Here is a 15149-nt window from a genome sequence, read left to right as displayed (position 1 = left end):
TTAAAAGCAGTGTATTTTAAATTGCCTTTCAAATCCTGTTTGTTTTATAAGCAGCTTGTTAAATTAGGTAAAACTCTTGTGATTTAGAGATTATGTCCTCCTTTTTATGCATTTGATCAACAACAAGTCTAGAAAAGAAGCATCATCCTGTCAATTAACAGGCCTTGAAACTCTGTCCTCAGTTAAAGCACGAACAGCTCCACAACCAAGTCCTACAGAATAGTAGGTCAGCCAGCAAATACTTAAAGAAACCCCACAAAACTAGATGCTGCTGTAAACATTCTAGAAAGTAGGTTATATCTTGGCCTTCAAGCAATAAAAGCATGCTTGGACACAGAACTAGAACTGAGATGAAAGGACATGGTTCTTCCACTCACCACGCTGCTGCCTGTCTGTTTTAACCTGACACGAGCACTTAGCAAACATCCAGGCAAACTGCACACGACTGTTCTCAACATGGAATACATCATCTTCCTGTGCAAAGATGATTTGGCAGAGCAAGAAATCTCTGCTAAATAACATCTCTCAATACTCAAGCTACACTTTGCTTTATTTCATGCTATTAGCTTTGCTTCCACCTCCTTGGACCACCCTAAGGGATTCTTCTCCGTTATGTTCTTCAAATACTTGCAGATAATCATATCTCCCACTTAGACAACATTTAGCCAAGCTTCAAGCATTTCTTTTCATCTTCTTTCCCTCATAAATCAATCCCTTCAGTCTCTCCAGCATTCTTGCTGCTCTTCCCTGAATTTCTTCCAAACTACTGACATCTTTCAGCAACTAAAGAACTTCCAATTGCATGCTGTACTCTAGATGTGTTTTTTTGTACTCTAAAGAAAGATAATTAAGCCTTTTCAAGAAATATTAATGCTCCAAGCCTGGAGTAAATCTAAATCAGAGATTACATTATTTTGTTTTTTTTCCAGAATGGATAGTAATTATCCCCATTTCACAGAGCAGACGAGCAGAGAGAAATATCTGACTTATTGCTGCACACAAGCAGTGCCAGAATAAGAAACAGATCCATGTTCTGCCATTCCCAGTCGTGGTCTGCCAAGTTTCAGCCCACAGACGACGTAAGACAACGTTCCCAGGCTGTGATCTACAGGCAAACACGAGTCATTTCCAAGTGAGTCTGGAACAAGACTTGGGGAGCCCAACACTTGCTCCCGTGAATGGGCACGGTGCTGGAGGCTGTTGACACCAGTGGGATCATGACACACCCTACAACCTGCCATGGTCTGTAATTACCTTCAGCAGTCAGGACACAAAGCTCTGATATATCTACTTGATTTTTACTGCTATGCAGAGGTTTGTTTCTAAAACCAGGCATCAGCTATCATCAGGTTAACTACCCAAACCAGCAACTCAATTCCAGAGGTTAAGATTGGTTTTAAATGAGAGGACTGACTGACTGCCAGGCTGAGGCAATACAAAGCAGTTTTCAACGTGGGCATTTCCTTCCCTCCCAACTCCCAGATATACTTGTGAAGGAATCATGGAGAAATAACTTCAGAAAAATTAAAAAGAGATCTTCACAAAATAAATCTGTAAGAGAATGTATGAAGGAAAGCAAGGATGAAGAATGGGGGAAAGGGAGAAAAAAGCCTGAGCAGTTAAATTTAAAAAATAAAGCAAAAACACCAAAACCCCACAAACAGGATGCAGACACATTAAAAAAGCAACACTGATCTAACAAAGGAATGTGAACTGCAGTTGACTTAAACAGCATCACAGCAATAGCCCTCCCCCTACACACAGATCTCTGCAACTCTTAAAGACATGGGGCTTCAGGCTCTTCCAAATTCTGTGTTTCTTTCCCATTGCTTGATACTCTTAGCTTAAGCTAATTTAACTTACTGTCTTTTCTTTCCAGACAACAAGAGTACCCAAGTTTGACCCAGACTAAAGCAAAGCAAACTAAGTTGTATTATTCTGCCTACTTTAGAGAGGTATTAAATTCTAACATTCTGGTACATATTCTTCTCACTGAAAGACCAAACTATAAAAGGCCCTCTGTTTCAAGGTCTCCTGATAAGCATCTAAAGAGTGTAACCAAGATTAGATAATGAACACCTCTGTGAAAGGTATCATTTCTTCCCACAAACTCAATCTACAGAGCTAAATGCCATTCTCTAAGTCCATATACAGTTTTCTTAATTTAACTGATGGTTCACAATTACAGTTCCTGCTTACATCCTCAATAGTGGCAAAGACTACTTATGAGGCTTCTCCCTGTTCCAGGAAGAACCATTTCCTCCATCCAAAATGTGGAAATGGCAGTGTACGTGCCATCCTCCTGTTCTTTTCTTTCATCAAACTTTTGTGGCCAGAAGAGAAAAACTATGAAGAACATTACATTTTTAAGCAAGATATTATCTTGATTTTCAGCATTAAGGCCATTTACAAATAATTTCACCACCTACCTAAAGGTACCTATCTCAGTGAACCCTTACAAGCATTTTTATGCTAGAAAACTAAAACCATACATGTATCTGGTTAGGGTTACTTTAAATATTATTCTTTAAATATGCACTGTGCTGACTAATTATGGTCTCAGACCTATTTGCAAAGTCTAGCATTTGGTGACAAAACTGGAATTACAGTTAGGATAGAATACAGATTTTTTTTGTCTGGTCAGAAATTCTTATCTTGTAATAGGAAAGAAAGGAAATTTGCAGAGGGTCAAAATTAGTGCAGTTGCATCATGCCCCAAGTTAAACGAAAAAACAGTCCCTCTTCAGCAGGGAATCAGGAAACTTTACCTTTCTCTGTAGATCAATTGCTATGAGATTGTTTGCTGTCATAGAATATTAGGACTTTTTTCTTCCACTTGTATAATAGAAGTAATCTCACTCATCTCTCTAAAGAGGGCAGGGAATTAACTAGTGACAAATAGGCTGAAGACACTACAGAAATACAAAAAGTACTCCCAGTATCGTTAAAATCTTATCCCACAATCTGAGTAAAACGCAGCACCTATTATTGCCTTTTGAAAAGGCTCAGAACTACTCTCCTGTCTCAAAAGAAGGAGGAAAAAACCCCAGTAATGACACTTATAAACTCTAGCACCCATCAGTTCCCATGCTCTAACCTAAGGAGGAATAAATCCTCCCTGTAATTCACCAAGGATGAAAAATACAGTCATATCATAAAACCAGGAGACACAAGCAATAAAAAAACCTCTCAAGATGTCCAAAAAGCCATTTATCAAGTAGTTTTTGCTTGAGGCAAGTTAGGTAATAACATGCAGAACAGAGCCAATTTAAGGAACTCACATCCAATATACTATATTTAATAAGTAGCTACAGGTAAAAATGATTGCAGGTTTGCTTTCCTTTATTTGTTCAGAGGGCTCTGGTGCAAATCATATATACATTAAGAGAGGAGAGATTACCACAAACCTTTCTGGGCACAGCATGATTTCTATGTTACTGCCACTTAAGGAGAAGTCATTTTGAGACCCGAGTTTGTTGACTCAGGAGATGTGGCTTCAGGCCATTCAGCCTCACAATATAAGTCACAGCCACCATCATTCAATTAGAAGAGGTACCACCGGATCAGTGGTCCAACTTCAGGAGGTCCAACTTTCAAAACTTCAGGAGACTACTGGTAACACTTAGAGTTTGCAATATGGAAAGATCATCTTACACTGACATAGGTTTGTATTTGTTAACTGATAAGCACCTACCTGGAATTCGGATTTTAAATTTACCACTTTGTCCAAACCCACCATCTATTATTCCATCTTCTCCTGTAGACAGTTTCACTTTCAGACCCACAAAAATTTGGATGTTTGTTTCCTTTTTAAACAACGAACGACCAATCACACTGTAGTCATCCATCACCTGCAAAAGAAACAGGGATTAATGAGTCTACAATCTAAAGTGACAAGAAATTATTTGTGATACACTCTGAGTTTGGTGACTTCTACCACCCTTTAAAAACCATTTACCCCCAAATGAACAAAACCCTAGGCAAGTCATCTAAACTGTTGAGTTTAAGGCAATTTGTGTATAAAAGCATAGATGCTTGTACAAAGTAACATATTCCTACTTTTACCTCTCTTCTAAAAACACAGGAAGAACAAAATAAGCTGTAAAGATCAGTTAATTAAAATCTTTCTTCTGCTTTGAAACCTTTCCATGAAAGTCACTTAAGTACCTATGCTCACAAAAAGTTTATTCCATTACTTATCCTACAGCTAAGAACATTATCACCTGCATGAACATTCTTTCTCTCAGCTCCAGATCTGCACTCCAACAGCTACACTCCCAAAGAAATGACAGTTTCTAAATAGAGCCTTTTAAATATTCACCTTTACATACATATTGATTTGTTAAACTAAAAGCCTTATGACCATTGTATCCAATTTTAATTTCAAGGTTTGTAACCCAGTGGGAAGAACCATTCCAAGTTGAATTCTTAATTAAGCTATCAGGAACAAGAGGCAGCAATGTTGGTGGGTAAGGCAAGATAAACAACCCTCCCTTAGGTATTACAAAGTATAAGGTGCAGTCAAGTGAGCCTAATCCTGTAGGTGTGAATATCCTTGTATACCTAAAGCCTGGAGTTACTCTACCTTGTAGACACAGAAAGAACATTTATTTATCGGAAGAAATATGGGGATATTACTTAAATCTTTCCAAGATTATTTTCTGTGGCAGAAGTTGCAACTCTTCTTCATATCTTAGGAGCCATTTTTAGCTACACCTAAGGGGTTCAAAGACCAAAGTGACTTAGAACAGTGAAGAACTATAACCAGTTTTGAACGTTCCCCTTTATTCAGTTTAAACAGTGACTCACGGTATTGCTGGTTTATTAAGCAACTATCCTTCCCTGAAGCCTCCTCCATAAACTGTAATGCATATACAGACTCAAATCCCTATGATTGCTATTATTTTGTTACATATATACACTTCTATTTTAATGCCAATCTCAGAAGGGTAGTAAACCTAGCATCAGAAATTTAATTTTTGTTTTATTTCAAACAGAGCTTACTAGCTCAGCTATAAACAGCCTTGAAAGGGCTGCGCAGTATTGCAGAGCACTGGCAGGACCTCTCCCTATCCCAGATCACATCCAGGATGAGAAATATCCAGAGCCCCTCTTCCTTCTTTCACATGGAGGTGACAAGAGGACAGGCAGCTCCGCTCCCAGCTGGGCACAGTCAAACCCGCAGGCAACAGCACTCAGACGTCTCAACAACATTCCCTGCTCAAACATCCACTCCTCATCTTTTCCCAAAAGGCCATATTCGTATTTTTTTTATGATGTCTGTCCTCTCCTATTGCTTCAAAATAGCTGGTGAACCATTAATGGCAGTATCACTGCTTGGCAACCTCTGGCTTAAATTTAAAACTGAATAATGTCTTTTACTAAAGCCCCTGATAATAGGTGGCAGTAGAGGTGGAAGATAAGCTTTCAGGCACACTCGCCTTTCTTTCAGTCTGAAACAGAAAACTAGCATAAAAAGAAGCTGTTAATTCCAACCTGAAGAAGCACTTACATTCTCTAAACCTTCTTCCTTTTTTCCAGTTGCATTAGCTGGAGAAATAAAAATATTACTTCTTCCTATAAACCTTTTATTCCTAAAACAAGAATTTCAAAACTCCATCCCTATTCTCCACCGCCAGCCATGTGCTTCTTTCCGCTGTGTTTGAAACACAGATGGTTTCTTATGCTCCACTGAGGATCTTCCATATAACTATGATTTTTGTAGTTATCTCTCAAAATGGTACAGGAAACCAACTTTAAAGGCCACATAAAGATCTTTTATTTTTCCAAGAGCACTTCAAAGTTATCTTTAACTTAATTAAAAATGGAATTACAGGGTGAGCAATCATAGTGGACTAGAACAGTTCAGTTTAGAGCCTCCCCAGCAAGGAGGAGGCTCCCCAGCAACTCAAATGATTTCTGTGAACAAGTGTCACAGGCATCACGGACCTTTGAGTAAAACAGTAATGATAACCTATAATTGCTGATTAGAACAGCAACAGAATCTATTACCATTTAGTTATGCCACACTCTCTTAAAACCTTTGATTCAAAAAAACCCCTTATCTTTTATAAGGAAATGGGCTTTTTAGGATCTTGCTCTTGTACATTCAGTTTAGGAAACAGACCACGGGCTCCAGCTGCACTGCTCTTTTCACTTTAATGGTCAACTCATTAAAACAAAAAACCCTCCTTTAAGTGGTCAATATGTTCTGCTGGTATCATCACGATTCCTTGGACATCTCTATAGGCCATTAGAAACAAAACTGCTTTAGCGGTGCTGAGATAATAAGTGATCAGTGACTTGCCTGAGTGGCTGTTTGGAATAAAACCTCTATGACCCAAAGTCTCAGTCTCATGCACTGAATACTGTACACCCCATCTTATGTTGTCCATCACCTCCAGTTATCCTATCATCAATTTATCCCTGACAAAGACTAAATAACATGAGAACGCCTGCTGTAACAGGAACTAAGATAAGTTGATCAGTCTTTGCACTGAAATAAATGAGTGTTGGAGAGAACTACTATGAAGGAAAGCTCATTTTCTCAACTTTAAGATTATGTTGGAAAAATATAAAAAAATTAATTTTTTAGTCCAGCCCTGCTTTGTAAAAAGGCAGAGAAATGCATGTTGTTCTCTCCAACTGAAATGCCACACTTCCAATTACTTTACCAGCAATTTACCTCCAATCGTGGGATTTTAAGTTAATCCCCTTTGAGTTCTCAGAACATCTACAACGCCAATCATTTGGCCTGTTAGTTGAACAGCCTTTTGGGAGAGCTTTCTGATTTTCTCTCTCTTTTTTTTTTTGGTATAAAATATTATGAACTTACAAAGCCAAACACCACGAAGACAGTAAGGGATACGCAGTCTGCTCTGAAGCAGCAGCAAGGGGCCTAGCAACGAGGGCAGACTAATTTTATTAACTTCAGGGAAACTTCAAAAAGCTTTAGGGCTTTAATGCCAGACAGAGACGACCCCAAAAGTCAGTTTAAGTGCTGCATAAACAAAGGATTAGGGCAAGAAAAAGCTGAAGGCTCCTTGCATTTCTTGTTTATATTGTCATATGACCTAGTAGGAGTGGGAGAGGGCTGCCTCTCTGACTTTAATCCCCCATGGTGTACAGTGGCGTTTCAGTTCACTGACCTACATTACGATAATATTTTTTTAAATTTATGGGCAGAGGTGCAGCATCAAACTCACTTAAGGACTTTAAAAAAAGAAAAGGGGCGGGAAGGGAAAAATACCCAGAAGAGAAATTTTCTGGCTGGTATAGTCTCCCCCTCTCACTTAGGTTAGATCAGCAGCTTAGAAAGGGATTTCAAGTTCAAAGGGAACGTCTCTGTTACTCTTGTTTTATGGCTTAGACCAGAGGACACAATAGCATTGAGTTTATGAAATATCCCTTCCCACTTGGCTTTTGTGTTTGCACAAAAAAAGTAAACAGGGTTTTATAACCATAGGTGAAGTATGTGCATCTCTGGCACATAACCCTTGTGCTAACACCAAGAAGTTCACAGTAAAAAAAATAACCAACTCTCACTCCCCATCTCAGCACTGCTTACCCGACCATATACTTTTTGCAAAACCACAGTTCATGTTACATGTGTTGGCATTCAGTGCAAACCATAGTATAATTCCAAGGAAAAACAATTTTGTGATTACCCTTTGAGCAGGACAGCAAGTTATACTGTCCAGACTGTTAAGCCACCCTCCTAAGATAACTTAAAAATGAGTGTCATCTGAACACCCTCTCAAACAATCCATCACACATTTTGAGAGCAAATAACTCCCATCTCTTAAAAACATCTATAGGGGAAAAAGAAAAAAAGCATATCAGAATAGAAACACACAGGAGGAAACAAAGTGGTGCCAGAATGAGACAGAAATAAGGAAAGGTTTGAGACAGAGAAAGCAGAAGCATTGAATATTAAATAGTAAAAAAATACACAGAGAAAGAATAACCTTTTCTGATTTAATAAAAAATCATACGGATTTAAAAAGAAATAACTTCTTAAAGAAAGATGGAAACAAGCCTAAGGATTATTCTCAGCAAACTGATAAATGGTCCACTGAAACCAAAACAGAAAAACAACAGGAGAGGAAAAAGAACAAAAAGAATCTATGACTAACACTGAAAATACAAAGTATTTTTATTACTTTTTTGTACCTTAGAAAAAGTACACTTGAGACATCTTCATCATGATCAGTGACAGCTCATTTATTTCTAGAAAACAGTTTCAAGCACTTTCCATTTCTGTGTCAGAAATGAGAATATTTTGGAGACTGCAAATTCTTGTTCTTTTTAAAAACAGTTTCATGCGTTGAGAAGATGATGGCACATGAGGCCATAAAAAGGGTGAAGGAGAAAGAAACTGAGAGGATTTCACCAACGATCAAGCTTCCAGCTTTTTTGACTATACAAAGACTTGTAGCTTATGGTTGGTTACTGAGAATCAGGTGAACGACTTGGTACAAAGAAAGAATGACTTGGTCAGCCACAGCTTTTCCTCAAGGGCTTCCTTACAGCAGCACAAAGACCCTTCTTTCTGCACTTCCCTCCAGCACTAGAAGCTTTTGCCTGTTTGCTGGGCTCCAAAGGCCTTTCTCACTGTCCTCTAAGCAAACAATAAACTTCTGCCTCTGAACATCCATCCATGAGCAAGGAATGGAAATGAAATGTCTTCATGTCTCATTACTGCTGTTCTACTAGAGCAAGAAGCCATCACAAACATCTCTTCATAGCCTTAACTTGGTTTTCAGATGTTTGTCCCACCTCTCCCCAGCCTACCTTCCTTGTATCCAACAAACATTTTCCTTTCTCTGCCTTTCTGAATAAGGGGACAATTGCACTTGAGAGTATCTAACAAGCAGCCATAAAATGCTCTTCTCTTTGCTGAGCATCCTGCTATCACTATAGCCTTGTAAACCCAGTACATAGTAGAAAAGGAGTCATGAATACTGATTCAGGACAATGAGTGAGAAGTGCACGACTAGACTGCTTTAGGTTTTAAAAGCTCTGTACCTACCAATCAGCATTCTTCAGGCATGCACAGGGTACCAAGATGGCACTAACTTCATTATACACCTTCATAGTGCAAGTTTCCTTCACCTTTATTTAAAATTTAGAAGGTTTGAATTAAAAAAAACAAACATAAGCACTAAATTCCTGACACCGTCTGAATGAACATATTAATTTTACCAAGTGAGAAGAGACTGGTTGATGTCATGATTTTATTTTTTATTAATCTAGGTTGCCTTCTCTTTATGTAGGAAAAGCAACATCAACAGATATGGAAGAGAGTAGACTAAAGGACTGTTACTACACCATCCATCTCCAGACCAGCCAGCCCTGGCTTGCTATACAGATTAAAAACACTGTGATGATTATTATTCAAGAAAAATAAAACAAGACACAGGCTGTTCTGTAGACAAGATGATCTGTAGATGCAGAGGTCTTGACCTGGCCTCAGAAACAGGACACAGAGAGGACTGCCAAGCTGAAGAGAGCTCTGAACAGCCAGGAGGACTCTGGTGGATCTCTAGGACTTAAGAACACACAGGCACTTTCTTAACTATTTTAAAATATTTTAACTGTGGTGATCTCAGGTTCTGAGATCCTAAAACATCCAAAAGGAAACATCAGTGGGACCTGGCAAATTTAATTTGGAACAGTGCATAGACCCGGCACACAGCAGGAGGTCAAGTATAGCAACAGTAAATTAATTTGTTTCTAAAGGAAACTGCCCACAAATAGCTTGGGGAGGGCAGGGGGGAACAAAGAGCAGAGGCTTACAAAACCCTCACTGGAAATTAAGCAGGCAACAAGAACAGGACAGGCCTGGAAAGAGCTACCTGAGGCAACTGATGCTGAGGGAGAGGAGAGAGCTGACTGACTCTGGACACAGACCCGCATTCCCTTCTGAAAACGTCACATGGACATACGGACATCTCAAGTCCGTCCCCTCCCCTAATGATCTCTAACCCCAGGGTGTGGATCTGCTGCCCAAACCCACCATCTCTTTTGGGTAACAGTTTCCTTCTGCCATTTGGCAACAAAGTTTATGGAAGGAAGCAATACAAGCCTGTGCTACACTGCTGAATATTTGTGACTCAAACCCACTGAGGGTGTACAGTAGAGGGATGGCTACAGTTCAGCAGTATGGAGGTTTAGTTTTACTTTATCTTTTTACTTTAAAAATGCCTAGGAAATTACATTTATATAAAATCTAAGTTATTTAAGTTGCAGAATTGGGCACTTAAGAAATGCCAGATGTCCATACAACCTTATTCCTGTCCCTCTTTGATATGCCCCACGATATACTCTTTACATGACCACATGCAAAAAAATTTCAGAGGAACCCTGCCTTATTAAGTGCACAGGGTAGAGGCACAGGGGAACAGAATTAATGTTGCATAGGCAACTGTAAATCTGGTATTTCCTAACTTTCAAGTTCTTGATTTTGCAACCTAAGTAACATTCTTAATTTATTTTTGTATCCAATAAATAAAATGGCGTATTGCTTGCCTTGCTGACAAACTGATTCCCCCACAGGTGACTCTTACACAACCTCAGAAAAATCAAGACCAGCTGTCCACACGCTTGCAAGACCCAAAAGCATGTCTGCATTTTAAATTTAATAATATAAATAATAACCATAGGTGTTACTCAAACCTTGCAAAGTTCTACTATCCAGTCATTGGCACAAGCCATTCTTTTGCTGGTTAGTGAACAAAACACTAATTTTTTCATATGGGGAGCAAGCAGGTTCTCTGATTTAGCTGGTACACTTACGACAAATTTATTGTACTGTGCTAATCCATATGCTGTGTCAGTCAGCAAACATCGCCATTCTTTTCTCAGCACTGTTCAACAGAAATAGTATCTCTGTTTAATGAGCAGACAGTTCTCCCTTCCCCCTTTCCCCACTAAGCTTCTCAAACTCTTTTACTCAAAAACTAAACAAGAGCCAATAAATAAATGCATCTTTTATATTCCTATTTTACAGTGCATTTTAACTAGTGAATGTGCTCTGCACTTTTATTCACCTGATTGCCTTCATCTCTGTATTATTACTGTATTTAGCATACCATCAGCAGCCAAGCAGAACCAAACAAACTCATGTTCAGACTTCAAAGCAGGAAAAATATTAATTGTGGCGTCTGCATGTTTACAGTAGATGATGGAGTGACATCCACCACTTCTCCCAGCAAGAGTCACAGAAGGTTCTGCAGACAGCCCAGGTCACTGCCTGTGCCTGCAGGCTGCACTCACTCAGATTTCACAGTTTGGCCTTGTTCCTCACTTTGTGCCCAGATCAGTCTGCACACCGTGGCAGTCACCCAGAAAGCATCTTTACCTGGCTGATGCAGAGTTTTACTTGTTATCCTGCTGGAACTGCACTGTCACTGTAAGGCAACAGCAGATGCAACAGTAGTCCTAGTAAGCTAATGAAGCCTTCTTTCTTAGAAATAAGTTAGATGGAAGAATCTAACTATCCAAGCAGGTAATATTTAATTCCTTTTACTCCTAGGAGCACTGCAACCATGTAACAGAAAACTCGAGGAACAGTATTTCTGTGGCAAATATTTCAAATACAGTGTATAGGCACAACTCTGTGAAACAAACTCTGGTGTTACTCATATCTGGAAAGGATTCAGTGAAAAAAGTACCAGTGTTGCTTATAAACAATCCACTACTCGGAATCTTTCCAGACAGGATTACTTTGGCACTTTCATATTAAACTTACTGCCTCCCCAAGCAATGGCAGCTTCCCCAGAAGTCGGGTCCCATTCCTTTATGAACCACATCTTATGTTCCTATTCACTCATATGCAAGTTCATTTTTCCTCCTTTGTACCCTCCTTCAGCAATCTGGTTAAGTGTGTGGCTGAGCTACTACAAACTTGACACGTGCTCAGTAACTAAATCCTGGTGTTTTCATTCATAAAAAAACATAAGGAATTAAAATACAAAATATGGCTCATAATTGTTTTTCACAACTGCTGCTTCTGAAAATGTCTAGCTCCCCAAGAGACAGTAAGTTATTGCTGGTCATCAACAACCTTAACAGCATTTTCTCAAACTTCCTGCAGTTGCTTACTAGCACTCCACAATATCTCATCCTTCTTCTGAAAGGCCAGAAAGATCTGTGAAGGTGACAAAGACCTTTCATTTGACCACTCAGGTAATGCACTTGCTCTAACAAAGCTCTTCCTATCCCACTAAGAAGAGGAAAAATCCTAACACTTTCAAAAGATGCTGAAAGATAAGCTTTCTGTCTTCCATTGAAGCTTCAGAAGAGATGTCCTGATAAAGATCTTGATAACTTACCCTGCTTTCACATCTCACTCCTGCAACAATACATTTCTCCTTGGGGACACTTAGATCACACCAATATTCAAACAATTAGTAACATGCTGTTATTAAGCAATAAGTGATTCTTCCATCCCCCTAGAAACTAAGCCTGCTGGCTACGTGATGGCCTCAGTCCCCACGAGAATGAATTCAACAAGAAAACTTACTGCTCAGCAATGCACAAAACCTGAGAACAGAGTGGCTATGAACAAAACCAGGACGTCCCACAGCTGTGACACATGAAAGGAAACTGCTGAAGAAACAAGTGCAACATCATTACCTTCAAGTAAAGCCTAAGAGCAGGGCAAATAATGAGATACATTGAAAACTTTGATAGAGAAAATTAATTCTTCTTAATGTCAGAGAAATACAGAGAAAGCATCTTTAGGAAGAACAAGCCCATTCTGCTAGGAAAACATTCTGCTATGCTTAAAATGGGAAACCATCACAGGCAACACATGTATATTTTTCACTACACAAGCTTGAAAATGCAGAAGGTGCAGCTCACACTATGCAAGCAAGGCAGAGACTTTTCCTTCTCCTTTTGTTTCTGCCAAAGAACTACTGATTTACGATTACCCTTGACAATAGGACCCTGTGGCAACCATCCTAAGATAAATCCCGCTTGTGCAAACACTTTCAAAACAGTCAGAATATCTGAGTCATGCAGGAAAGTATGATGCACTTCTACAGTTCACCTTTCAGTTGAAACTCTCTGCACTAAACCTGCATGTCCGTGGAAGCCAAAGAGCAAATAACGTGACAAATATAAAGGATTTATCCCAGGAACTGAGTAACTGCTTCATGAGTCAAACTGGAATTAGTCTGCAATGCTGCATAGAGGTTAAATTCAGAGAGGCAGGTATTTCAGAGATGGTACTAGGGTTAATGCAAGTCTCTTTGCCCACAGAATTGTGAAGAGCTGAATGGTGAGCAGGTTGTCTCCAGAAGCACAAGATGAAGGACAACAGTTGCTGTTTATCTTCATAATTCGCTTGTCTCCAACTTCAGAAGCTGCTGACCTGTCACAATTCAGCAAGCCCACATCCACAGCCAGCTCTGTATGCCAAATCAGAGGGACAAACCTCTTCCACAGCATCTCATCTGCCCTTTTTTCACCAAGATTCCCACATCACACTCCTTAAGACCACACTGGTGTTCACCACAGCACTCTCAGCCGCCTTTTACCTTTTTATCAGGACAAGCCACTTGTTGTCAGCCTAGCTTTTTCCTATTGAAAGTAAATTTGTCAGGCAGCCAAGGGTTTGCAAAAATAAAGTGTCCAGAGGGCGACAGTCTCTGCCTCTACATAACCACACCAGAAAGACGCTCTGCACAGAAACTTCCTTCCACTGAACTTCTCCCCTCTCTCAAGTCCTCTCTGCAAGAGAAAACTGGACTAGTATTTCACACTGCTTTAAAATCATCAAGTTAAGCAAATACAAACCTCTGTCAGCGCCCTCTTAGTTCTGAGGGAACAATGTATTTTGATTTTTCTTAAAACTAACCCATGAACTTACTCTAACATAAAAAAAAGTCTAAAGCAAAACAGGAACATTCACACATTTCCACAACAGTTCAAGAATATCAAATAATATAAATCAGATAAAAATCATGACTCCAATTGAATCATACAACCTTTTTATAACCGAGACCTCAGTTTGATGCATTCTGCAGCACCTCAGAAGACACTAACTTCTAATGTACCACAGTAATACATATTCCTCCTTCCCTCTTCCCCCCAAAAAAAAACCAACCCAAAAAACCCAGAAGGATAAACAAGTAAGGGTGCAAAAAAAAAAAAAAAGACTCAAGGATGTGCTGCAGACAGGTAAGTTCAAAGATTTTAGTGAACAACACTAGTCAGGTTTGACTCTTTCCCTCCCAGTCCTCCACTCAATCTTAGCATTAGGGAGGCAAGATACCAAAAGAAAAGAGCGAGAAGTACAAAATGCAGTGCAGGGGTACTTGATTTTTCATATAAAATTTACCATCACTTCAGCAGATGAGAAACACCAGGAAGCTTAGGCGTGAAATTTCAGTAAAATATACAATTGAAGACTGTTGGCTAGTTCAAGTATGATTTTTTACTTTAAGATATAGTGGTAGTGAATACCATATTTTCCATGAATTTTATTTTTATGTGAAACAGGAAAAACGTCACATTTGCTCATAGAAAGCCAAAAACTCTTTGAGAATAAGTGTTCTTCTTTTATTAAAAAAATTAACCTTAAAATCCAGGAGGGTGCTGTGCACCAGGGGCACACGAGAAAAATATTGTGATGCGGAAACTTAATGAATTTATAGTTCTTACCATTCCATCAGTGCTCTGAAAGTAATCAGAATAGGAACAAAAAGCCAAATCATAAATGCCTGATTTCTCCTGGGTAAACTGGTAGTTAAACTGCAGGGAATTAATTTTAATTCTAGCAACAAGCAGGGGGCTTGGGAGAGCCCACATCAGATTAGCAGCAACATTTTACAAACAGGCACTATTGAATTCCACTACAATCCCATCATGGGGGTATGTTTCTACCCTGTCCCAAACCTGGGAAGGCGAATGTTATGTGCCCCTGCCTCCCTCTCTCCCAGCCAGCCTTTCAGGAAGCTATGAAGCTAATTTTCCCCAGCAGTATTCTCTGAAGGAAAAGTTCACTTCTTGTGAAGGTAACATGTATTTTTTAATTATTATTATTTTATGCCTCCCCAGGGAAGGTGAGGAGGGGGGAGCTTCCTTGCTCAACAGAGAAAGAAATTTTCCTGTATCAGTGCCAAGAATAGACACCCTAA

At 39.3% G+C, this 15149-nt stretch overlaps 1 protein-coding gene across 2 annotated transcripts in view; it reads right to left on the bottom strand.

Moving 5' to 3' along the window:
* The window catches only part of EEFSEC (eukaryotic elongation factor, selenocysteine-tRNA specific), a 120476-nt gene that overhangs the window by 37722 nt on the left and 67605 nt on the right, over positions 1–15149 (bottom strand). For both annotated transcript variants that reach the window (XM_064667524.1, XM_064667523.1), the window contains exon 6: positions 3695–3851. In XM_064667524.1, coding sequence (XP_064523594.1) covers positions 3695–3851 — 157 coding nt within the window. The remainder of the gene's footprint in view (positions 1–3694; positions 3852–15149) is intronic.

This window comes from Pseudopipra pipra, chromosome 11 (assembly GCF_036250125.1).
Source record: "Pseudopipra pipra isolate bDixPip1 chromosome 11, bDixPip1.hap1, whole genome shotgun sequence".
NCBI lineage: Eukaryota > Metazoa > Chordata > Aves > Passeriformes > Pipridae > Pseudopipra > Pseudopipra pipra.
Note: the sequence above shows the minus strand (reverse complement) of the source record. Positions and strands in the feature narration are given on the sequence as shown.